Raw genomic sequence first — 24,973 nt, 5'->3', positions numbered from 1 at the left:
AAATACCACTTCAAGGGCATTGCAGCTGAGAGGAGCTGTCAAAGCTAATTTTGTCATAGAATCATAGCATAGGAGAAATGACAAAGGCTACACAGGAGCTCAGCTTATGACATGTTACAAAATACTTGCTAAATGAATTTATTTTCTCAAATATTCCTGTAAGGATTATTACTGAAATAAGTCCTGGCTTACAGATAGTCTATAAATGTTTTTATAAATTTTTTTTAGCCTCAAGACAACTGAAAATATACCTATTTAAAAAGGTCCACTATTCTTGTAAAATACACTTATTAAAAATTTGCTTCATATAAATGGGTAAAACTGAGGAATCCTCTTTAATCAAAAGGAGTGAAAGAAAAAAAAGCTTTTGACCCTGGCTTTGTGTTATTAGAAAAAAAAAAAGCTTAGTTTTCACAAATATTGGTCAGTTTTTCACCTTCTCCATCCTTCCAGTGGCAGAAATCCTCTTCCAGGCTGACAGAAAGTTGCAATTGACGCAGACAGCCAAGCTAGCAGTAAAAGGAATGTGATGGAAATGAGACGGAGGGGAAGCAAAATAATCCCCTGGAGAGCAATCTGGAAAAAAAGAGGTGAAAAATCTTAAGAAATGGTATCAACAAAGAAAGGACTCCACTATCTGTATAGTTACTTTACAACGATTTTAAAGTACTACCATTATTGCTTTGTGATTTAAGGAAAGATTTAATGATTCCAGTGATCTTATGGGAAGTAATTAATGGTATTTCATTTTCACTTCTGAGTTCCCATTTCAGGAAGAACTGGAGTATCTGAGTATTTATGTTTTTGGCTTGGATGTAGCTAGACACAGAAGGTAAACTAAGTTTGCTGGCTCCAGTTTATATTTGGTCCTGGTCTGCAGCACACAACTAGCTCAGATGAGTTTTCCCAGCTGACACATATCTCCACTCCAGAGCCTTCTATCACTAGCTGCCTATCTAGAAGTCAAGTAGGATCCTTAAAATGACTAATTGTAGTCTTGCCCTTTCAAATGACAAATCCTGTGTTGAGTCACAATATTGCTGCAAGTGGTCCTCACTGCTGCTCCAGGGAGCTGTGCACACACAACACAACATTATTTCACCCAGTTGGGACTTTAACAAAACCCAGGTTTTAGATGTCCTGATTGCAAATAATCCTCAAACATCATCCCCAGCCCTCCCACAGGAATATTTAGCTTGCTTATTTTCATGCATAGCTCCGGGAAACAGGTGTGTTGGCACCATGTTGTACCACAGGCAGCTCTGATACAGGGCAGGGCAGAAGAAATTGGTAATTGTTTTACCCCAGCACATTAGGTTGGAAACTGTATCCTGAAGGTTGGCTTATGGTGCAACAAACACTGTGCAGACTGAGCAAGGCTGGGGCAGGGAGGCAGGTGAGCTGTGTGAGCAGGTCAGAGCCCAGCACTCCTGGGAAACCACTAAGGGGTTCAACTCCCTTTGGCACTAATCCAGCTCTGCTGGCACTCACTGATGAGGACCAGTTTGTGTGCAAACCTACGCACAAAACAAAACACACCCAAAAAAACTGTAATAGTGATTTTTAAAAATTTATTTGGGCTGTTTCTTCAAGTCGCCCAAAACTTATCTGAGAGTGTGTCACACACCAACAGCTCCACCAGTTCAAGTGCATGGGATAAGTTACTGAAGGAGAGTTAAGACAGTTTAACTTATTCTTGTGAGCTTACTATGTTTTATGCTTTACTGGTTTTTAAGAAAATCTACAATGGAACAACAGTGTTCCTCTCTCAAAATCAACCTTTCTAGTCAGCTCTAACAATGGCCTCTTACTGTACAGAAAAAGCAAGGCTTTTTGTAAGACAGCTTTACAAAATAGTTTGCAACCTCCTAGAGCTGTGATTATTAACATCACAGTGGATTTTAATTTACCTCTTTTCTTTAAAAAGGAACAACTGTGGTATATTTGAAAATAAGCACCTTAGTGTATACTTTATCCAATTTTTTGATAGTCAGTTGTTTCTAATTTTCCTTCCACCAACACAGTCCTTTCCCTCCCACCAAATCCCTTCCATCTTCATGTAATGTCCTCTTACCCTCCCCTTGTCACTGTTCAGGAGAGGCTCTGCCAACTGGCTCTAAACCCTCTGACACTGATGAGGATTAAGATGAATTTGGGGCCTTCAGGACTCGCTTCTGTGTTACCACAGGCACAGTGGCAACAATCCAAACATGACAGTGGATACACAGAGTAAATTAAGATGAGCATGATAAGCAGGTACACTGTGTTGATGTTTATGTTCTGCAAGCACTGCCACACAATGTGTTTCCAGGAGAGATCTGAACATTTAGGTCTGATTACTTCTTTCTTTTATTTAACATTTCTGTGTAAGTAGCTATGGGATTTTAACCATAACTTTATGGGCAAAGGACTGCTCTGGATCACAAAAATGACCATGACAGGTTTGACCCTATTGCTCTCACTCACTCTGGTGCCAGTTGTGGCAAATCTGAAAAAGTCAGCTAGGAAGATAAACCAACAAGGACTCCTTGCTTGTCTCCCGAAATTAGATTTGGGGTTTTTTTCTCTATATGCATCCTCTTTTACTATGATCTATAGTCCAATTCAACATCTCAGCTGCATTCAGTTATCCAAAATGGGCAGCATGAGCATAAGTCAGTGTGGTTTGACTTAATGTTTTTCTTAATGAAAAAAAGAATATATGTACTGACCTAAAATGAAAGATAAAGGATGCAATAGCAAAAGCAAAACAATCCCTTCTTCAAAACTTTAATAAATTCATTAATCTATTTTAGGCAGATGCACAGGTGGTACTGATTTGCTGATGCAAGCTATTGGCTTTCTAGGTCACTGTGTAATGAGGCAGAGTTGGTTTCTGCTCCATCAGCTGCAGAGCAGGGTAAGAAAAGGACAGAAAAAAGGAAGGTCAAGCTAGACTAAAAAAGGGAAAGCATAGGATAAAAACATACAGAGAAAAATACAAAGTGTAGTTACTACTCGGTAGGATCAAAGCCACTCCAGCTTCTGTGCAGTAATCACCAAGATAGAATTATTCTGAGTCATCCAAAGAACCTTTTCCCACATACTGAATCACCCATGTACTTTCTGTTTACTGTGTCTGCAATAACTGCACATCCTGTCACTGCAGCAGTGCTGGCAGTCCAGGTCCCGCTCCCATAGCTGATTGATCTTTGATCAATACATGGGATTATACCTCCACTGATAGCAGGAGCCTTAAAAGTGGAAAAGCAGGGGTATCAGAAAGCCACACAATTCCATATACAATTTTGTTCAACTGTCGCTGCTGTCAAGTTATCTCAGAAGCAGCAGCAGAGCAGGCTGGGGAGCAGAGTGAAGCCCAGCTCCCACTGCAATACTCTGACATCTGAAGCTGTGATCAGATGGACTGTCCCCCAGCAGTACACACAGGACAAGACAGTGCTCCAAGAGCATCCAGAGGATGTCACAGCTCTGCCAGGCAGCCCAGCTGCTTGCTTCCAAAAATACTGCTTTTAGCATGTTCACCACTGCAAAGTCCACTGAGCATCACTTCTGAATAAACTGGAATCCAGTAATGACTTAACTAGAATTTCTGCTTTAGATTCGCAGTTCAGAAGTTAGGACAGCAAGGGAGCAATCAGGAGCAAAAGAACTAAAACCCAGTAAAAATCTCAACAAGGAATTGCAGCCAACTTCAGTCAGAGGATGGAAACCAGAAGTATTTGACAACTGCTTAAAATCGTTTGGCACAAGAAGATGTTTAGCACAGCCCAACTGATCCTTGCTTTGCACATTCTAAAGAATGACAAATAAAGGGTGGCTTGTAAACTATTAAAAAGGACTGGCAAGAAATTGTAAAATCTTCTCACTCACTTTTCAGTCTGGCTGTTTTTATATTTGAAGCTGAATGAAATGCAAACAGCTACCCTGTCTCATTTCAAGTTCCATTCATCAGGCACACAGCAGCCTTTACTTGCAAGGTCACCAGCACATGGAAATCCTGCTGTGGATTCCCAAAGAAAGAGGGTTTTGAAATTGTATGTCTGTATTAGTGTATGTTAAAGGAATAGTACAGAATGGGGAGACATAACAAGACTATCTTTAACATGCAAGAATGGAGAAACACTACACTTGATGTGAACAGGAAGGGAGACTTCCCTTTTCTGAAGTTTATAGTAACACTGTCTGGTAAGGCCTTGGTTCCCAGCAGGTCTGACTGGCAGTGCTGAGCAAGAGAGGAGCAGAGGTTCACAGCACAAAGCAATCAGCAGGAAGTATTCCAGTCCTTATGACCAAAGGGGAAAAGAACAGAGGGGAGCAAACCACAATACAAAAAGTTCTCTCTTGTGTGTTTTTCTGCTTTACAATTCTGTGGCTGTTTTGATCCTCAGCTCACTAGCACCAGGCCCTAACCCAGATGATTGCTTTTCCTTCCAGGTGCTGTATGGAGTAACTTAAAAATGCAAGCTTTTGAAAGTAGTGTGTGCACCCTCCAAAAAGGACAGGCAGCACAGAAAGCTGTGCATTTCTGGAACCTCATTAAGAAACTGGTTTCTTCAGGGTTCATGCCTAAAGCTACTGATCCAGATGCACTTGAAATGTGTTCCAGGCTTCTAGTAAAACATAGGGGATAAAAGGACTTGAAATTGTTTTCCAGCTTTCTCACATTTCCTCTACCCAGCTATCTTCAGGGCAAACATTGTTTATAACTTGACAAAGATATAACACTATAACACTATTTATATGAAACATAAAATATTTAGTTGTATGTCAGTTTCATATATTTATAAACATCAGCAGAAAATTCACCTACACACTGTAGGTGTAATTTCACCTACACACTGATGTCCTCATTGTCCTCAATTGTATATTCATGTTAGGTTCATAAGCTAATTTTTAAAGAATGTTTTTAAGAATCAAAGCTATTTTAGTTGTATGAGAATCTTCTAAGTCTAGTGTGTGCTTGTACACAAGTCATACTAGGAAAGCACTCAGCTCAGAGGCCTGATCCAATTCCCCCAGTGACACCAGTCAGTGACCCAGTGGAATATGGGGTACCATTTCCTCTTGTACACCCTGCAATATGGAACCAAGAGATTCACTCCCCCCACCCCATCCCAGGCTTAAAATCAGCTTAAGGCCAGTTAAGCATCTGAAACAGCATGACTAAAAAAGTTATCTTCTGTTTTAGCTTTTCATATCAGAGAGGAATTGACATCTCAACTCTAAAGCTGAGGCATCTGACATGACTGACTGATGGGTAATACTTATTATCGAAACAGGACCACTGTTTTCTCTAGGCATGATGTGTTATCAGCAATGATTGCACAAATATCTCCAAAAGCTTGTTTTGAATCTTGTGTTTAAAGTTTTAAGTTTGAAGTCAGTGTGCATGCAGTGTGAAGCCCCTGTGTATGCACTGAGCAAGCATGCAGCTTGAGGACTCTGAAAGGTTGAAGAACTTAATTTCAAAAACAGTGACTTTTTTATGCTGATTACCCATTGCATCTTTGACCGTTTACATAACTTCCCCGTGTATCCGCTCTCTAGGTTAGAGCAGGAAGCAAACTGTGCCGTACAGGGAAGGAAATGCTGTCACTAGCAGCCTGTTCCCGGCCAAGACGGGAGCTGTGGATGTGCCCAGAGCCGGGGCTGCTCCGCTCCGCTGCGGGCGCGGGGCACGGGCGGCGCTGGGCACAGCCGGTGCAGGGCAGGCCGGGCCCCGCAGCCCCGGCTGCCGGCGGCACTTTCAAACCTCGATCGCTCACACCGCGCTCTGCCCTGGCAAGGGGGCTCGAAAGCGGCCGGTGCCCCCAGCCCTCAGCGCTGACAGCCCCGCGGAGGCCCGGGCGCGGCACGGAGCGCTGGTTCGGAGCCGCGCCCGGGCTGAGCCGTGCCCCGGGGCGCCGTGCCCGCCGCGCTGCCGTGCGCATCCCAGCCCGGGCAGCGCGGCCCGGCCCCGGCGGCCTCTCCCGCCCGCCCCCCAGCCTTACCCGCAGCTTGTCGCCGGTGCTGAGGGAGCCCGGGTGCACGAAGGGGTTCAGGACGATGGGCGGGTTGAAGGACTGCTGCCTGGGCAGCGGCAACACCCGCGGCGCCATCGCCACCGCCACCCCCGGCGGCTGCGCATGAGCCGGCGGCGGAGCCCGGGGCCAGCGGCTCCGGCCGGCCCTGCCCACCGCGGGAGCCCCGCCTCGGGCAGGTGAGGGCGGGCGGCCGCCGCTGGGCCGCGGCCGAGGACGGGCGGTGACAGCGCCGGGTTCCATGTGCCCGCAGCCTTACCCGTGCCCTGCGCCGCGCCGGGTTCCGTGTCCCCACAGCGCTGCCCGTGCCCTGCCCGTGCCCGGCCCCGCGCCGGGGTCCGTGTCCCCACAGCGCTGCCCGTGCCCTGCCCGTGCCCGGCCCCGCGCCGGGGTCGTGTCCCCGCAGCCCTGCCCTGCCGTGCCCTGCCCTGCCGTGCCCTGCCCTGCTGTGCCCTGCCCTGCCGTGCCCTGCCCCGCGCCGTGCGCGCTGCAGGCTCCGCAGCTCAGCCACGTTGGCCGGGTGCGATCGCAGGGCGATGTTCGTAAGCATTGGGAGTAACGCGGGCCGTTAGCTGGGAGAGGTGAGCAGAGGGGCCGGCGCGGTCGTGGCGCACGGCAGAGGTCGTTTCTAGGGCAATTCTAGGTGCAATTCTAGGTGCATTTTCACCGCTGCTGAGGCTGGTACAGTCATTCTGGGTCTGGAGCACGTGAGGTCCGCAGATCCGCTGCAGCCTTTCGCGGCGTGCCGGATGCCCGTGGGGTCCCTTCCCGCGGGTGTGCCCTGAGCGATGCGCCAGGAGCGGCCGTGCGGGGCCGGCCGTGCGGTACCACAGCGTCCTCCGGCACCTTCTGCTCGCCTGCCTGGCTGCTGCCGGTTTCACCCCAGAGGAAGTTCCACGCTGACCACATTTAGGAAGCAGGCTTTTCTTGGTTCTCACAGGAATCCGGTCCAGTGGTGGGGCTGAGCCGCCAGTCTGTCTGTGCAGTGCACACTGCGCTCAGCCCGCTGGCCTCTTGCGTGACATTGGTTCAAACACTTCACTTTGCTATGGTGCTTTTCCAATTTGCCCTTCCCATGAATATATTGGTACTTCCTGGCACAACAGTTGTCTTTATGTTGCCAGATTGTTCATGTTGCTGTAATGAAACTAATTATAAACATCTCATGGTTCTGTTCCCACGTTGACGTCTCTGCTTCCACAAAGATACCATCAGCATTCACAAAACTTTATTATTATAGAATAATTATTTGTGTTTTGCAACTGCAGGTGCTTAAAGAGTAGTCATAATGATATATTTGGGCTAACTGAAGCCTGCCTATAATGGAAGCTTGATGAGTGTAGGATTTCCCTTGGCTGGTTTCCAGGCTTTCGCTGTGGTTGCCAGTCCTTGAAACCAGCCTTGTCTTCTGAAAAAGCTGAGAGCTGTGAACGAACTGGATCAGCACAATTGTCACAGAAAGTAACGCTGGGGGGAACTCCAGAGGAGAAAGATCAGTTCCACCTCCATCACTCTTGGCAGATGATTTTATAAACTCTTTTTAAAAGCTCATGACTTCCCTAGTGGATCCATTCCAGCACTTCTCTGGTAATGTCTTGAAATGATTTTTTTCTGTATCTGAGAAGAATCTCTCTCATTGCAGATGCTATCCACCCTCAGTGGATGCAAGAACTGGTCCCTTTCCTCTCTGCAGCTAGTTTTTGTACACTTGTGTAATGTTATGATTCTCTTATGCTTTCACCAGACTAATGTTTTCAGATTTTCCCTCCCAGGTGCTCGTTTCTACATATCTGAGCATTCTTAAAACTTTCCTCTGGCTTTTCTCCAATAAATCCACATCTTTCTTGAGGTACCCAAACAGGAAATGCTACTGCTAGGAGGCCTGACCAGTGCAACTGGGTGGGCAGGATTAATTTGTGTCTGACAAATTATATTATTATATCACTATATAATAGTGTCTGCTTTTATTTTTAGATTTTTTTTTACCACTAGCCTGATACTGTGACTCACACTGTGGCCTTGCAGACATGATGCTATTCATATCTAGATTAGTGCTTCTGGGGACTTGTACATTTATGAAAAACAATAATATTGATTATAAAATTTCTACTCTTCTAAGGCTGATTAGCTATAGCACCATTTGAAAGGCTTAACATCACAAGTACCAAAATACAAGCACAGTGCAGAAAAACCTTTAATGTTCAGAACACATAATACAGTGAGATTATATTTAATTCTTTGGCTAAACTAGGGTCAGCATCTCTTTTGAATAATAATTCCTTTTTTGTCTATGAATCTGTGGTAAATTGAATCTTGATCAATTGGACTGCTAACATAAAACACCACCAAGTTTGTGCAAAGCTGATATGTGGAATCTTTCACCAAAAGCTTTATATAGTGCTAAACATGGACATCAGTGGAATAAGTAGCATTAGCTTGCTAGTCATTAATTTTCTGAGTTGAAACTACAGCTTTAGTTCTGCAGGTCACTAGGACAGTGTATGTTTTTCCTGAGAAGCTTACCCTATACCTTGATTCTGTCTAGAAACTGTAGAAAAGTGGCTCTGGAGCAGGTGTAGCTTCTGTATACAATCCAAATGAATCATATTAGTGATACATGAAAACCCAGTACACATTTCCCTAGTGTAAGACAGGAATTTTTCTCTCTCATAAACAGATACAGCTCTTTTTCTTAAGTGTATGCAGCTTTATAGTTTTTAATATAAATTGTATATATGCAGTCTAAAATGGACTAAGATATCTGCCTTAGTGTAGCTGCTTTTGGGACAGTTTACTCTCTTCTTAATTTTTGTAAAAATATACCCTGTGTTCTTATCATAAAATGTGTGATAGGCAAAAGCATATGCTAAAAGGAGGTTCCCTTTTTAACAATTGTCTGTTTAATTCTTTTGATCAGGGCTGTTGTTTTACCTTGAAGAAACACGTGTACAAAGACATTTTTGATACAGAAATTGAAAACCTGCTCGTGTTTGACCTGCTCCCTGCTGTTGTCTGACAAAAATCTGCCATCTCCTGGCCTGGCCGTGTAACACTGCTGCACACAGCAGTTGGGGAGCATCTGTTCACTGCTTGTGAGAAAAACAACTCCTCTCAAGGACTAGCTAGAAAACTTCATCATGCAAAGTGCCATTCTGATTTTACAGTTTCTTTCTGTGGTACCAAATGTGAACTGCTTGTGAGAAATGTGTATGAGGACAGCCGTAGATGGCCATGTGTTTCTGTTCTCAATTCAACAACTTCTTGCTTGATTGCTTTCTCGCTTTCTTTCTTGTTTTCTGGCTTGCTTTCTGGCTTTCCATCTCTCCTGCTTTCTTGCTTGCTGCCTAGGCCATGGTGCCTTAATGCTGGTTGAGTTTGTGCCCCCTCCTGGAAGAATGCTCACACAGAATGCACCTTCTATGTGCCCATCTGTGCCCAGCTGACAGCATGGTCTCTGCAGCAGTCAGGGCAGCCAAAAAGTGGGACACAAGTTTTGGAGTTTGTCTTTCTCCACCTGGGAAGCTCTTCCAGGGTTATCCTGGTAAGGCCTTTATGCCCTGCCTGTGCACCATACAGGCTCATGCCACATAAATGGCACTGTGGCAGCCTGGATAACACAGGGTGTGAAAGTCCTTAGGGTTCTGTCAATAAACTTCAGTCTCCTGGGAATCCAGCTCTGCTTGTCTCTCAGTAGAATTCACTGGTTTAGTGAGACTTCAAGGGAGGAAAGCAGTTCTGGACTGTTCATTTCACAGTGCTCAGGCACCTGGGGAGTGGATGAGGTGCTGACTTGCTTGCATCTACCCCTCCAAGCAGGCACACATGGGGCATGCATGTATACACAAACCCAGACATACCTTTTCTCTTCTTCTAAGGCAGGTGCTGAGATAGATGTATCTTGGAGTTTTCATTAAATGTTAAATAGAATTGAAACACCCATTAAGCTAATATTTCTCTTGGGTATTCCTAGATGTTTTCTCTTACAGACATTTGTTTCTCTGCCTCTGTCCCTTCTTCCCTAAAAGTTAGACTTTCTGTGTTTGTGTTATATTCCTTATATTGATACACATAAAGTTCACAGTGTTTGCTTGGTAAGTTTTCAAATGCTTTGTTCAATTTGAGAGATTTTTTTTAGCTGTTTTTGTCCCAGGGAGCTTGCTGTCCCCAGTGCATTATCCATACCAGCCCAGAAGTGCAGGTAAAGGATGCTGCATGCTGCACCTAGCATGCTGCACCAAAGAGGAGAACTTTATACTGAAAGTTCCCTGAAGCTTTTTCTGCTGAATTCCCCTCTCTTTTCAATGCTTACTAGGGCAAATAAATCAGTGACAAGAACCTATCACTTCATTTAGCAAGTCATACCTGATAATGACCTCTGCAAAGGGAGACACTTCAGTAGTGCTCAGCTTGTGTGGTGTTAGTTCTCAGTGGAGTAGGCAGGACTTGGTTGGATTTTTGGTCCTAGACAGGCAGATAGATTGCTGAGCCAGCTCTGATGAAAATTTAGGGAAAAATAGCATTGACTCTTGCTGATGCTGAGTGAAAATGGAGGTGGTATTGTCTGAAGGAGTCCATTGGGTACGTACCCTTGGAGATTGCTCCTTCCTCACCTGAGCTGGCTGCAGAACGAGACAACTTGACAAGAATTTCTCTTCTGTTCCTCTGGGAAAGGAAAGCTCTCAACTGATGATAGGGCATCTCCAGCTCCCAGTGCTCTCAAACTGGCACCTTCCCTGATTATTGAACTCACCTGAAAACAAAAGGAAAAAAGTTGATTTACAAGAAAAAGAGAGACTCTAGTGATTTGTGTGAGAATGAGATATAAAATTACTGGTTGGGTTTTTTTTCCTTTGAACTGAACCCAGGAGCCTCAGTAAAGTTTACCCTATTTAAAGCATTAATTAGGGAGCTGACTGTACATAAAGATAAAACAGAACTCCTAAAAAAGTCTCCAGGGACTCCAAAAAACCCAGGTTTGACTGCATGAGGCAAAAGAATTTTAATTAGCAGCAACTGAATTGAAGTGAACTGATATGAGCAACAAAAAGAGAATTTATCCCACAATGTATTCAGAGAACATAATTGAATGTTCATTAGCTAAGAGTTATATACTGACTGTTAATGAGCAGAAATGAATATGTATTATTTCTTATTAAGCTGGAAACGTATGGAACTAATTGCATTTAAATATAGTAGCTATAAAGCTGTTTATTAACAGTCACTACTAAGAGGAAAGACATAGGTGAATTTATATTCTTTACTGCAGTATCATTTTAAATATTCATTATGCTAAGTGGTATTAATACATAGTTTTTCAGGGAAATGGTTATTATGTTGTGCTAGTAGGGCTCGGTGATGCCTTCATTTGGATAGGATTTATGCTTTATTTACTTTAAATTAGGGAAGGCAGCACAAACAAACAGAAGCTCCCAGATTCCTCTAAGGCAGTGTTATTATTGCTTCTCAGGACGAGGGTCCTCTGTTACTTGTGATCAAATAACACTTGGCTTCTTGATATCATACCTTGATAATACTCTCAGGAGAGAGTTTTGGTGAGGTTTCTTTGTTGCAGATGTGCAGTAGAGAGCCATCTTGTTAGTAGGTGTGGTGACAGAAGACCAGAAGGCATTTGTATAAACACTCAGGGTGTGCTGTGCACGCACCCAGGAAGGGCCCATGGCTGCCCAGGGAAGGCTGTGCTTATGTGGGGACATCCCAGGCTGAGCCTGAGAGGGAACCATGGGCCCCATGGGCACTCTGGCTGGTGAGGGACAAAGGGAAGTGTGTGCAGTGAGCAGTTGCAGGGTGTGACCATGTTCACAGGAGTCTCAGGTTGAGGGAAGAGACGAGGATTTGACTCCATGTTTCAGGAGGCTTGATTTATTATTTTATGATATATATTACATTAAAACTATACTAAAAGAATAGAAGAAAGGATTTCATCAGAAGGCTAGCTAAGAATAGAATAGGAAAGAATGATAACAAAGGCTTGTGGCTCGGACAGAGAGTCCGAGCCAGCTGGGCTGTGATTGGCCATTAATTAGAAACAATCAACATGGGCCAATCACACCTGTTGCATTCCACAGCAGCAGATAATCAATGTTTACATTTGGTTCCTGAGGCCTCTCAGCTTCTCAGGAGAAAAAATCCTCAGGAAAGGATTTTTCATAAAAGATGTCTGCGACAGCAGGGTTGTTTAGGTTGAAGGGTTCCCTTTGGAGCATTTAGTTAGTGAAGGGTGCATGAAGAAGGGAAGGATAGAAGGAAGGATTGATGTAGCTGCCCATCCTTAGGGCAGGGTGTGAAATGGAAACCCTGGTGTCCAGCAGCTCCTTGGCCTTGGAGTTTTGTCTGATGAGGGGTGGTGACTTTGCCTGAACATTTTGTGGCTTTTGCCCTGATTTCAGCGCTCTCTTGGTAAAGGAGAGAGACAGCAGACAGAGATGGAGAAGGAAAGCAGCAGTGACACCCTGAGTGGGTGCAGAGCTGCAGGGAAGAAAGGAGTACCACAAAGAGGAAGCTCTGTAAAAATAACTCAGTAGCAGTGGATGGCTTCCCAGTGCTGAGCTAGCCTCTTTCCTCTGGAGCTGCTGTGGAGTGCTGGACCAAGACCCCCTGCTCCTGTCTGCAAACTTCACTGGCATCTGCAAACAAATTTGGATTTACACCCATGATTGGTCTTTGAAGTTAAAAGGCCACATCTTCTGCACGGCAAAAATAGGTGTTTTCATCCTCCTGCTCCGTTTGAATTTGAAGGATGTTTTGGGGCTGCAGTCAGGGATTAACACACCTTTGAGCTAGTCTGTGCATTTGACATCAGTGCTTTAGGCAGTGATTTTGTGGAATTTAGATTACTGTCTTCCTGCTTGCATAGAAAAATATCTTGCTTGTTCTGTTTTGAATTAGAATTATTTTTAATTTTGAAATTTATCATTTTCTGATAAAATTATTATAGTTTATTAAATTAACCAGCAGACCTGCCTTTTTATTAACCTGAATTTCTGTTTACTAATTGTACAGATGTGTTTTTACTATAGGATTCTTTAGCAGCAGCAACAACTGCACGTTCACTTTCAGGATGATTGTAACTGTTCCCTTGTTCACAAGAGGGCGATAAATCCCCAGTCATCTTTATGCAGTGTTCAGTACCTCACTGCAAAACGCCATAAGGACCAGCTTGCTGTTAGAAAACGGATATATAGGTATATGACCTGTATGAAATATTGTGATGCCTTTTGTTTTGGTTTATGGGGAGCTTAAGCTATGCTCTGTTTATTTCATCCCACTGCAGATCCTACTATGAGTAAAAACTAGATGTGGAAAAGTTATTTATAATATCCATCCACCACACACTGCAAATGTTTTCTTCCTGGTACACATACAGGTATTAAATTCAGACAAATGTCAAGCAAATAATAAAGAAGTGGTTTTGAGCAGAGCATTCAGGAGAATTTCCCATAACCTAAACGTTTTTGTGTATGTTTATTTGAAATTGAAAATTTCATATTGAAATTTTCTTTGGTAATCAGAACCTTCTGTTTCTTCTTGAATTAAAGTATATTTTGCTTTGAACTTTCCCTTTAAGTATAATGTTATTTCATCTAAAACCAAGCCTTCTGTGGTGACAGTATCAGTATGGACAGCTGTCATAAGAACTGTGATTTCTCTATTTTTGTTGACAGTTTTGTAATCTATTAACATGCTATTACATTTCCAATATTTATATTTATTCACATTCACTATCTCTTTTTAATAGTTTCTATTTCACATTGTATAATAAGAATGGTTTCAGGAGTCTTACATGGAATAAGGAAAAGAAAAAAGAACAACTTGTTCAGTGTGCTAAATTTTATGTCTCTGTTGGTATTATCTGAGTTCATTCCAGCTCCTGTGTTTGAAGGAGCTGGTTTTCTTCCAGTTCTAAAGCTCCATGACCCAGCCCATGCAGTTTTTAAACTGTCAGCATTAGAACAAATTCTTAATAATTTACAGTTAGTATGGCCTCTGAAGAATGTTTTCACTTTGTATCTTAATATGAAAAATAAATAAATGCTGAGAGTCTCTAGCAATGCACTGAAGTATTTGCTCAATATGTTAGCACAGTGTCCAACTGAGTTTAAGGGCCTCAGCTGATGTGACTTCCTTAAATGATAAGACAAGTCCATGACTCGTGAGGTCCCTTCCACAGTCTCAGTGGAGTTCTGGGGCTGTCTCACACAGGTGAGACAAAACCACCTTTATATTGTCTTTCAACAGCTTCAGCTGTGTGTGCTTGCAGAGACTCAGCCTTGCCTGGCCCCTTGCCCAGCTGTTGATTACCTCAGGCCTGCAGTACGAGGGAGCTCTTAGAAATCAGGGCTACCAACAGCTTATTTATTTTGGTGTTATCTTGCCTGTAACCTTCACAATTCCCCTGCAGCCCTCCTGCAGTGGTGCCTGAGGGGCTGCACCAGTGCAGGGGCAGAGCTGTCCTGGAGTGCAGGGCTGGGTGTGTGCTCTGGCAGCTGGGATGCCAACGGGAGCAGACTGGGCAACAGGCACAGCTGGGGAGAGGTGCAGATTGCAGCTCTGGGGAGAAAAATTTACCCTGTTGGAGGGAAATTAGAGTCTGCCCTGTGCCTTTCCTAATCACCAGATGAGGCCTGTGGCCTCTTCACTGTTTTTTGTCAACTCTAAAACTGGAGTGCTTTAATGGTGTTTTACAGTCAGTAGTTCCAGGTTGGGAGAACCACTGTAAACACAAACTCCTCCACAGAGATTCTCTCAGTACAGCCAGGCATTTTGGCTATTTTAGTAAAGACCAAAATTATGTAACAAACCCATGTGACTGTGGCTGTTGGTTTACTATCAGCTTTCCTCTGGACAGCAGCAGAGTTCTGTGTGCTTCATTAATATCTCCTGACTGCCTTGGCAGATGCAGCCCCAGCTCTGCTGTGTGTCTGGGGTATGAAAATCTTAATAGGCACATTCAATTGTAAATATGATCTGCCTCACTGTAATGTATAACTCATGTGTTTCCAGCCAAGGAAAACAAACTTTTCTTACCACAGAAACTCACCCTGCAGAACTCCATCAGTATGTCAGAAGGATACTTAAGTGATATTTTTGTCATATTATTTGGAGTTTTAAGTACACCATGATAGTAGGAGAGTAAGTATGCAAATGGGCCATTTTTTTTTATACCATTACAAGAAATAAAGAGGAGTTGAGAGTGAACAAGCAAGAGTAAATGAGGCATTTCCAACTGACCCACCAAGTGTGACTCAGCTGAGGTATCTAATGAGAGCAAGAACTTGGTAACTAGAATTAAGGGGGCAGTGGAAGGCATGCAGTAATTCTTTTTTTATTTAGCAACTGGAGGAAGATTCTCCTACTTATTCCTTCTGTAGTACCTGTTAACAGGTATCTGCTTTGCTCAAACCACTTTCTGCTTTTTTAAGTGCTATCACTGAAGCCATTCTAATGATATTAATTTGACAGGTGAGGATGCAAGATTGTAAGGACAATAGCAAAATTCAGGTGTGTGAGATCAGTTAATGCTAACATAATCTTCCCTGAGCCACAGTGCATCTTCAAATACTGAAGGGGAGGATATTGGGTAATTTAAAACAAGACCAAGTATTTCTGCTGTCTAGCAGTTGGGATCCTTGAAGGCTACAGTAGTGTCTCTTCTGCAGAGGTACTCATAGATAAGGTTGATCTGACATAGGGGCCAGCCTAGACACATGCTGTGAAGCCCAAAGCAGTAATCTCTTATAAGCTTTGGAATACAGGTTAAAAAAAAAAAAAATTCTAGAGGAAAAGGGCAGGAAGGCTGGAAACAATGAGTCTTGCAAAAAAGGGAGTGAATGCTAGGAAACAGGCTTGCTATTATTTGGCAGTTTTCAGAGATGTGCTGCTAGCTGTGCCTGAAGAATAAACATTCTGCTTTTCTGCTGACTGTAGCCAAAGTTTGTGGCCAGCAAAAAGGCAGGGGAAGCTCTGAGGAGAGTGTGTGTCCTAACAGGACATTTCAGATGCTGATTACAGGTGCTTTGCCCAAGCTTTTCATTCTTTATTTCAAAGAAGGTTTGAGTCTGGAAATGTGCTGTGGGATTAGAAACACTGTCTAAACTCTACCCAGCTGGCTTGGAGAAGCTTTTGGATACTGATATGTAAGACAGGTTCAAAAAACTGAGACTGGGCCTTGAACAGTAAAATAACCTCTTTTTCTTCTGTGGAATCAGATCACAGATGTGGATGTTAACAAAGGATTATGAAGCTGTAGCTCAGTTCTCCTAAAGAGAAATGGTGATTAGTTACAGAGGCTCTCTGCTTCCTTCCCAGCAGCAGAGGGGCATGGACTCAAAGGGGCTGGATGTTGGAATTTCCCCCCTGCTTCACTAGGCAAATGACAGTAACTCTGTGCTGGTTTTCCAGCCTGTAGTATGAAGTGGTTATCTTACTGGAGGGATTGAAAGGCATAATCAGTTGTAAAATGTATTGAAACAGAAAGTGCTATCTCAGTGCAAAGTGGTTTTATCTACTGCTGCACACCCACAGGATTTACTTTTGAGGTGGAGACACATTTCTTAATGCCTGTGATGTGTACCGAGACAATTGGAAATAATAAAGCCTTGGGGTAGTGGTGTTGGAACCTTGTTCTTATTGAGGTCACTGGCAATTCCACCACTGATTTCAGCAGGAAGAGGATCAGGCAGCTTTATCAAGAGGCCTTAGGTAAACACAAGACTTTCCAAGACTAAGGATCTGGGGCTTTTGGAAGGCTAAATTGTGCAGTGCCAGTCCTTGCCTTGGTAGCCCAATGGTATAGTATAGACATTTTATGTCAATTAATTACTCAGGGATTTATTAACTTGAAATTTAAAGAAAACTGCTTGCTTCATTTCTGTCTGCAAGCAAAACATGCAGAGTTAAGAAGGTTCACATACCCTAGGCATTTTGGCAGAAAGTGAACATAAAATGTGTTAATTGAACAGAGGACAGTAATTTCAAAAGGATGTGTGCCATTAAAATGGATCATACAATCCATGAAAGAACTTAGAAATAAACACAGTGTTTCCACCACTGTTGTGGAAACTGAAAAGTGACAGTAGATGGAGAGACAACAACAGAAAAAGAAACAGGAAAATCTCCACAAACACAAAATAAAAAAGGCCTTGTGAAAATTTACCCCAATGTAAATCAAGTTGAAAATGTATTGATATTTGGGAGATGCCTATGACAGTTATGAACTTAAACAAGAAGGATGGATATTTCTCTGAAGAATTTCAGAGTGTATAGATCTGCAAACAATTTATATATCAAAGCAGTCACCAAATGGGCTGGAGAGGCAGAGCAACAAATCGTTTCCAGAAGCTGCCATTATCAGAATTTATAAGTAGTGGTAATCTCAGTGTTGTTACAAAAGTGAATATTAATGTCTGTATTTTAAATAAAATCTGATTTTGATTTTGTTATGGGGCCTTAGAACTCCTTGGAAATGGTCTTGGAAAATTGTGCTGTAGCCATGTCAGCTGGAGTCTTTTGACATATAAATGACAGAAATCTGGAAAGTATTCTAAACTACCTGTACTGTCTTGTTAAATCACAGTGCAGTGTTTCATCTGACCATTGAAGATGTGTATAGTAAGCAGAGTTAACAGACAGATGCACAGGTGACTTTCTTATTAAAAACCAGACTATTCCTTATTTATTTCTAATGTTTTTCTAAAGAATTTGTGCTCCCAGATGATTTTATGCTTTTGCATTCATTTCTTGTTTTGGGAAGGAAGATCTTTTAATAATGTTTAGCATCAACCTCTCCCACCTGTGCAATTTGCTGCTCTAGTAAAAGTGCTGTTCCCCTGCAAAAGCTTATAACGTGCTATATGAAATGTCAGAAATGATAAAGCAAACCCAAGAACCTCTCAAAGAAAATGTACTGCCATGAATATCTGAAATTTACCGAACCACTGCTTTTATTATACTTAAATTTTAATAAACACTTTTCTTAAGAGCTTGTGCTTCAGTAGGCAAAGAGATGTGTTTTCTATGTAAATAGCAGTGTTTGACTTTTAAAAAAAAACTGTATTCCACTGATGTAATAAATCCTACAAGCAAACTAAGGCACAGTTTAGGCCATGAGATATGGAATAAAATCTTTGAAACCTCTCTCTATGCTTGTTGGGGTGCCAGTTGTGGCCGTAGGGCAAGAATGCCTTAGAGAACTGATTTTCTCAATGTTCTCATGTACGTTCAAGTTTTGAAAATAAGAGAGAAGAGAGGAATCCAAAATGCATGAAAGGGTGCTAATAAGCTCATTTTGCCTCTTTGTTGTTTTATGACTTGCCTCAGATTCTATAGCTTCACTCTCAAACGGGATGGTATGGCACAGGATTTATTTCTGAGCACTTATCACTCCTCAGTAGGAAGCATTTACGTTTTCCATAAGAATGTTGAATTATACCAGAGAATTGCACCAAGGTGACCTGTTAAAATTACATTCAGGTAGTATCAGTTTAAAGAACAAAGACTTTAACAACTCTGGAAAAAATATAGATAATAGGTTGGAATACCCATAGTGTGTGGTGGAGATAGTGCTGAGATGTGGCCAGAGGTCTACTGGCAGCACACTGTGCTGCTATAAAGACAATATTTGCTCTTTGGACTGGCAAGAGTTGCTGTGGGGGACTTACCTCCTACAGAGAGGAAATTCCTTGAGCCTGGCCCAGTCATTTCCCAGCCTGTCCTGGCTGAAGGCTGTGCGGCTTTGGATGACTTTCCTGGTTTGGCTTGAAGGGATGGTGGCTGAAATGACTGAGGGACATGAGGAAGGAGAGACAAACTCAGGGAAAAAGCTTCCCCTCAATGAGTATGGAGTGTACATATGGCAGGGTGTATATGGGAGCTGTGGAATGGGATTCAACAGTTCTCCCTCTCTTTACAGAATTGATTCTGTAAAAGAATTTTCACACTTATTCCTAACAAAATGTGCTTTCCTTTTGATGTTTAAGCACTCTTTATCTTTTTAAATAGCTTGGTACTACCCCAAAATAACTGGCCCTTCAAGCCTCCTGCTCGGCAGCGTTTCACAGCGAGGACTCCGAGGGACGCAGCTGTTCTGTGTCTGCCTTTGCTGCAGGGGCTTTTGTGGGGCCGTGCTGGAGGAGGAGAAGAGGAGTGGGTGTCAGTGCTGGGGAGCCCTGTCCTGGTGCTGTAGGAGGAGCGGTGTCAGGGCTCCAGGAGCCTTGTCCCCATGCCCTGCTGGAGGAGGAATGGGTGTCAGGGTTCCAGCAGCCCTGTCCCGGTGCTATGCTGGAGGAGGAGCGGTGTCAGGGCTCCAGGAGCCTTGTCCTCATGCCCTGCTGGAGGAGGAATGGGTGTCAGAGCTCCAGCAGCCCTGTCCCCATGCCCTGCTGGAGGAGGAATGGGTGTCAGAGCTCCAGCAGCCCCGTCCCCATGCCCTGCTGGAGGAGGAATGGGTGTCAGAGCTCCAGCAGCCCCATCCCCATGCCCTGCTGGAGGAGGAATGGGTGTCAGAGCTCCAGCAGCCCCGTCCCGGTGCCCTGCTGGAGAAGGAATGGGTGTCAGTGCTCCAGCAGCCCCGTCCCCATGCCCTGCTGGAGGAGGAGCGGTGTCAGAGCTCCAGCAGCCCTGTCCCCATGCCCTGCTGGAGGAGGAGCGGTGTCAGAGCTCCAGCAGCCCCATCCCCATGCCCTGCTGGAGGAGGAATGGGTGTCAGAGCTCCAGCAGCCCCGTCCCCATGCCCTGCTGGAGGAGGAATGGGTGTCAGAGCTCCAGCAGCCCTGTCCCCATACCCTGCTGGAGGAGGAATGGGTGTCAGAGCTCCAGCAGCCCTGTCCCCATGCCCTGCTGGAGGAGGAATGGGTGTCAGAGCTCCAGCAGCCCTGTCCCCATGCCCTGCTGGAGGAGGAATGGGTGTCAGAGCTCCAGCAGCCCCGTCCCCATGCCCTGCTGGAGGAGGAGCGGTGTCAGAGCTCCAGCAGCCCCGTCCCGGTGCCGGCGCTCCGCGGTGCGGGTGCGGTGCGGCCGCTCTCCCGCAGGGGCCGCTCCGAGCCCGGAGCGCGGAACGCGCCCGCAGCGGGAATTTCAGCACAACTCCCCTTCCCACATGTTTGCCTGTGACAGCTCCTCTGCTGGCCCTGGAAGGAAAATCAAACTGGAAGCAATGCTGCGTCAACTGCAATAACTCTCCCTCGGTTTGTTTTAAAGCTGTCAACTATTGTAAAGCCACTTCTTGGCTCTGCAGAGGCTTTTCTCCCCTTGAACTCCAGGAATTGTTCTAGTTTACATCCACATTTCATAAATGTTCTTCTGAATTAGCCTACTTTGGGACTGTGTGGAGGGCTAGTGAGGATGCAGATTATTCCAAACTTAGGAGAAAGTAAGGCTCATGAACTTTGGTTGTATTTTTTCCACCTTAATGTTTGCAGAGCCTCCTTTTGCCTTTTCACACTGTGCGTGTGGTGTCTACAGCAGCCTAGTTCATGTCACAGTTATTCAGATCATACTCCATTACTTGAATTCCTAAGAACTTTAGCATTGGCAAATAATCATACATGGAAATACAATACTGTGCATGTAAATGTGAGAATGGATGAAAATCCTACAAATGAGGGCCTTAGAAGCCCCTTTGACATTGGAAACAACAGAAAAAGGATTTTCATTGTAGGTCCTTCTACTTCATTTTTTGAGCTGCTGATGAATAGAGTTGTGAGTGGCCTTGAGAAGTACATTTACTTAATGGAAAAGCATGAAAATGCTAGAATTTAATGAGCCTTGCCATGTCTTCAGCTAGTGAGAAATGAATGTCCCCCTTGTGAAGCCTGGGTTCAACAGTCAATGCATTGACCACAGAGAGGAAGCAGAGCCCTTGTCTTCCTTCTGCACGCAGGACTTGCCTCTCTGGTAAAGTCCTGTGCCTTGGTTTGCCTTGTTCACTCCTCTGCTGCTGTCCTGAGGCACTGAACTCTGCTGTGGGGGTTCCATGGGGTCAGGTTCAGGGAGCTGGAAAGGAGAGCAGTGGAGAGTGGCCGTGGCCAGAATTGTTTAGGAGCAGCCACAGCAGAAATAATCTCTCCATGGCTGAAGTGACTGTGTGATGTGGCACTGGGTGGGAGACCTGGGGTTGAATTTCCCAATTCCTTGGCTTGTGGTGATTAGGAGCTTTATGAAGTTGAGGTGCTGGGTCTGCATCATTGCCTGGCACTCAGCTGCAGAGTGTGAAGCTGCTTTCAGGCTTCAGCCCTTTTGGCAGCAGTACTATGCTGTAAGAGGCATAGGCAAGGCAGAATGTAGCTGTGAAGCAGTCCAAGGTTGAAGCAGTGGTAAGAGACGTGGAAAAAAAGCCCACTTGGATAGCTTAATATTGTGAATTCCTGTCTTTTAGAAAGTGGAGACCACCTCCACCTAATTCCAGAGCAGACTGCCAAACTCCTGGCTAATCTAAATTAAAACAATTATCCTCTTACATTTTTAGTTTATTTTGGCAATGCTAACAAATTCTTAACAGCAAAGCAAGTCAGTCATTTGTGAGTAATTCTGAGAAGCCCCAGAGGAGAGGACTGGGCAGTAAAAGACATCTGAAAGTTCAACAGATTCTGTTTTTCACCCTCCAGCTCATTGTGCAGAGCATCTGTGGCAGGGTTTGCAAGGCAAATGCAGACCTGTAGTGTCATGAGGCCTTTTATTCTTGTATCCCTCTTCCAGGCTGGCTTGCTGGTTGTCTGAAAGATTCTGAACATGAGTATGGTGAATCTGGCTGAAGCTGAACTTTAGAAGCCTCCTGGGAGTTTGGGGATTTGCAAAATTATGTGAAAGAATGATCCAGTGATGATACAAGCAGGCAGTCTGGATGCAGCCTTCCCAGTGCTACTTAGGCCGACCAACCTGCAAGGCTGGTGTGGCCTCTCATGGAGCTTTTGCAGAAAGTGTTTGAGCAATAAAACAAATTATTATCTTGGATTTCTTGGCTGTTATCTCCAGCAGTGCTACCAGGGAAGGTCTCCTGTGCAGGCTGAACACTTTTACTTTATCTCACTGTGTTGTTCTTTGCTCAGACTGTGATTTATTTTCTGGAGAAGGGAAAAGCTGGTATTATGTGCTGAGCAGGTTTAGGTCAATTAACCTTACACAGTTGGACTAGATGATTGTCATAGGTCTCTTCAAAACAAATATTCTGACATCTATAGGAAATAAAATATTCTAATATAGCCATGAGCTATTTATTTGTGTATGCATATGCAGGCATAAATTTAATATGTAATTTAGAAAAAGCTGTTATATATGCTTCTTAAATTATAGAAATTAATTTATGGCCTAAGGCAGTTCAAGACTAGAAGAGACTGTTGGTTCACTTAATCCATTCCCTTCTTGGTCCAGGCCAGGAATTTGTTTTTCCGAAAACCACGAGAAATGATATGTCTGGTGAAGAATATTCTCATAAAAGGCAAGGAGTCTTGATCTGAAGACATAGTTGTTGAATTGGTTGTTGTTTTGAGGTTTTTTCCCGATTTTGTTTTTGTTCTTACTACATTTCCTACCTGGAAACACCTAATACTTCTGATTGTTTTACATAACCAGTCTGGATCAAGTGTTTCTCTTTGCATGTACCAATCTCTGTGATTCCACAGAGCTCAATGCTGCTTGTTTGCTGATTTCAGCTCTTCCAAAAGCAGAAGCATGTTCATTCACTTAGTCTTTGCTGCTAAAACCATACATGTCTGAGTTTGTAAATAGAAATAATGTGTCCAAAATGGACCTAAAGAGCCTACTTCCTCCTGATTTTAAGAACAACACAGTTACAGTCAATTCCTAAAATTTATGAGTAACTGCTGCTTTGTAAAATCAAGACAGAGCAGCAGGAAGAAATTGTGTTTTTAGCAAATACAAAGTATTAGTGAGACACAAAGTGTTAAGCATGATTCACAGTTCAGGCTGCTCTGTCTGTTGAGTGTTTAAACTGTGGCATTTCATTATAGCCTTGGCTGCTTTTTATGTATTGTGATGGAGCAGTTGCTAAACCACTGCCCTTTACCCTACTGGACTGGAGCTGCCTTGCTGGGGGCCTGCAGCCCATCCTGCTCATAACTGGGAGAGATTTCCTTCAGCCCAAGGAGCAAGAGTATCTGAACTCTCCCCATGCTGCAACAAACTTTGGTGCAACGTGTGCGCAATTCTACCCTGACACCAAAAAGTCCTGAGTGAACCCAACTTCAATTTAATAAAACTCTAGAGGTAGAACAAGTTCAATAAATGTTTGTGCTGGATTTTGTATGGCTTTGAGGTAAACACTTATGCTTTTTCCCTTTGTTTCTTTTTGAAGAAGGTAGGTAAAAACTCTTGGTTCTGTTCTGAAAATGTCTTGGGAGAAGTGTGTTGAGGGCAGGAAAGGCAAGGGCCGTGTCCTCCTTGACAAGGGCACAGTCTCAAAGTGCACAAGAGGGGTGAAAAAAGAGACTTGGGAAAGATAATCTGGTTCAGCCAAGGGTCTAGGGATCATCAAGAAAGTCCATAGTGTTGGGACAGACCTGGAGTTAAACAGGGAAGCAAATGAGTGGGATGGGTTTGCATGGGACATGTTGGGTACAGGCTGAGCTGCCGTGCTTCTCAGGTAAGGACTTTCCACCTCATGGTTAACTCATTACCAACAGGAAAGGAAAAGGGAGATTTTAGAAGTGGCTCTCAATAAGTGGAATTAGACCCAAAAACTTTTTCAGGACACATTTTGTGACTTAGTGTTTCCCAGGTCAGATGTGAAAGGCTAATGAGAAGGTCAGTGTGCTCCCCCAGCTTGTCTGGCGTATGTGAGCGATAACCTGGCAAATGTTACAGCTGATGAACAGAAACAGATGTGTTTATAAATGACCTGTGTTAATCTTAAAGTCGCCAGTCTGAAACCGAACCCAAAGAAGTGTGCATTGGGTTAAGGACAGAAAATTTATTTCTGGTTTTCTGCCAGTGATTTAGTCACTGGAGAATGGGTTTACACAGGCAGGAACAAAAGGAGACGCTGAGCAGAACTCCTTACACCCACCAGATGTGCAGAGTTTTGTAGGATTATGGTGCTATTACTACAGAACATAAGATGGTAGGTTTGCCAATATTGGAAAACATGTATGAGTTGCAGACAAAAAGGAAACTATTTCAGTAATCAATAGAAAAGTGATTTAGCAAGTTCAGAGCTGGAAGGCCTGTTGCAAATGTTCTACTATATCTATGTTTGAAACCCCTTCCATATTAAGTACAGATGCTAGAGTAGGCATGTTGGGGCAGTATTGACATAAGAACACAAAAATCTTCAGGGGATGGTTATTGAGGATTCTTAAAACAGAGTTTAAATTATTGCAGTGCTCAAAAGGAATGCCTGGCAGTCATTAAAGCTAGAGAATATTTTCAGCACTAGTGCAGGAAGATCTTTATGATCAGGACAGATCATACATCCCTGAAATAGATCCTGCTATCATGAGAGGGTTGCCAGGTGTTTGCAAAAAGTGAAACACTAACATTTTGCAATTAGAGCCGCTTTGTTTTGTGTTTTCTTTTGTTGGCTCTGGTGCAAGACTAATTGTGAAGGGAATTAATGATTTCTAATGAGAATGAGTATTCTGAGGAGGCGATAAGGCATCTTTCTTTTTGGCATAAGTAAAAATAGTGCTGGCTCATTCAGGTGAGGACTGTCTATAGTAATTGACAGCTTCCTAAAGGGGAGTTATATTTGGATGAGTGCAATTAAAAGATGATTTGGCAAATGCCATTTTAGAAAAAGTATCTTTTCAGAATATCATAGTAAAAAAACTCTGCTTAGAACAGGAAAGCAGAGTGTAAACAAACATGAAGTTGTAGAGGACATGAGAAGAAACCAGATCATGGGCTCAGGTATTAGTTACTGATCAGTTCTGTGGATCATGGACCTAAAGATGTTTTTAGAAGGACCTAGGTTGACCCCT

The 24,973-nt window shown here is 43.7% G+C and overlaps 1 protein-coding gene across 1 annotated transcript in view; it reads right to left on the bottom strand.

The window, feature by feature from the left end:
* The window catches only part of LPCAT2 (lysophosphatidylcholine acyltransferase 2), a 29,349-nt gene extending 23,068 nt beyond the window's left edge, over positions 1-6,281 (bottom strand). Inside the window, exons 1-2 of the mRNA XM_071440406.1 lie at positions 5,994-6,281; positions 437-576 (exon numbers count right to left, since the gene is read on the bottom strand). Coding sequence (XP_071296507.1) covers positions 437-576; positions 5,994-6,266 — 413 coding nt within the window. The 5' untranslated portion in view covers positions 6,267-6,281. The remainder of the gene's footprint in view (positions 1-436; positions 577-5,993) is intronic.
* Between the last annotated feature and the right edge of the window lie 18,692 nt (positions 6,282-24,973).

Source organism: Agelaius tricolor, unplaced genomic scaffold (assembly GCF_023055355.1).
Source record: "Agelaius tricolor isolate 1412-34295 unplaced genomic scaffold, bAgeTri1.0.p SCAF_15, whole genome shotgun sequence".
NCBI lineage: Eukaryota > Metazoa > Chordata > Aves > Passeriformes > Icteridae > Agelaius > Agelaius tricolor.
This window is presented reverse-complemented; position numbering and strand designations above follow the sequence as displayed.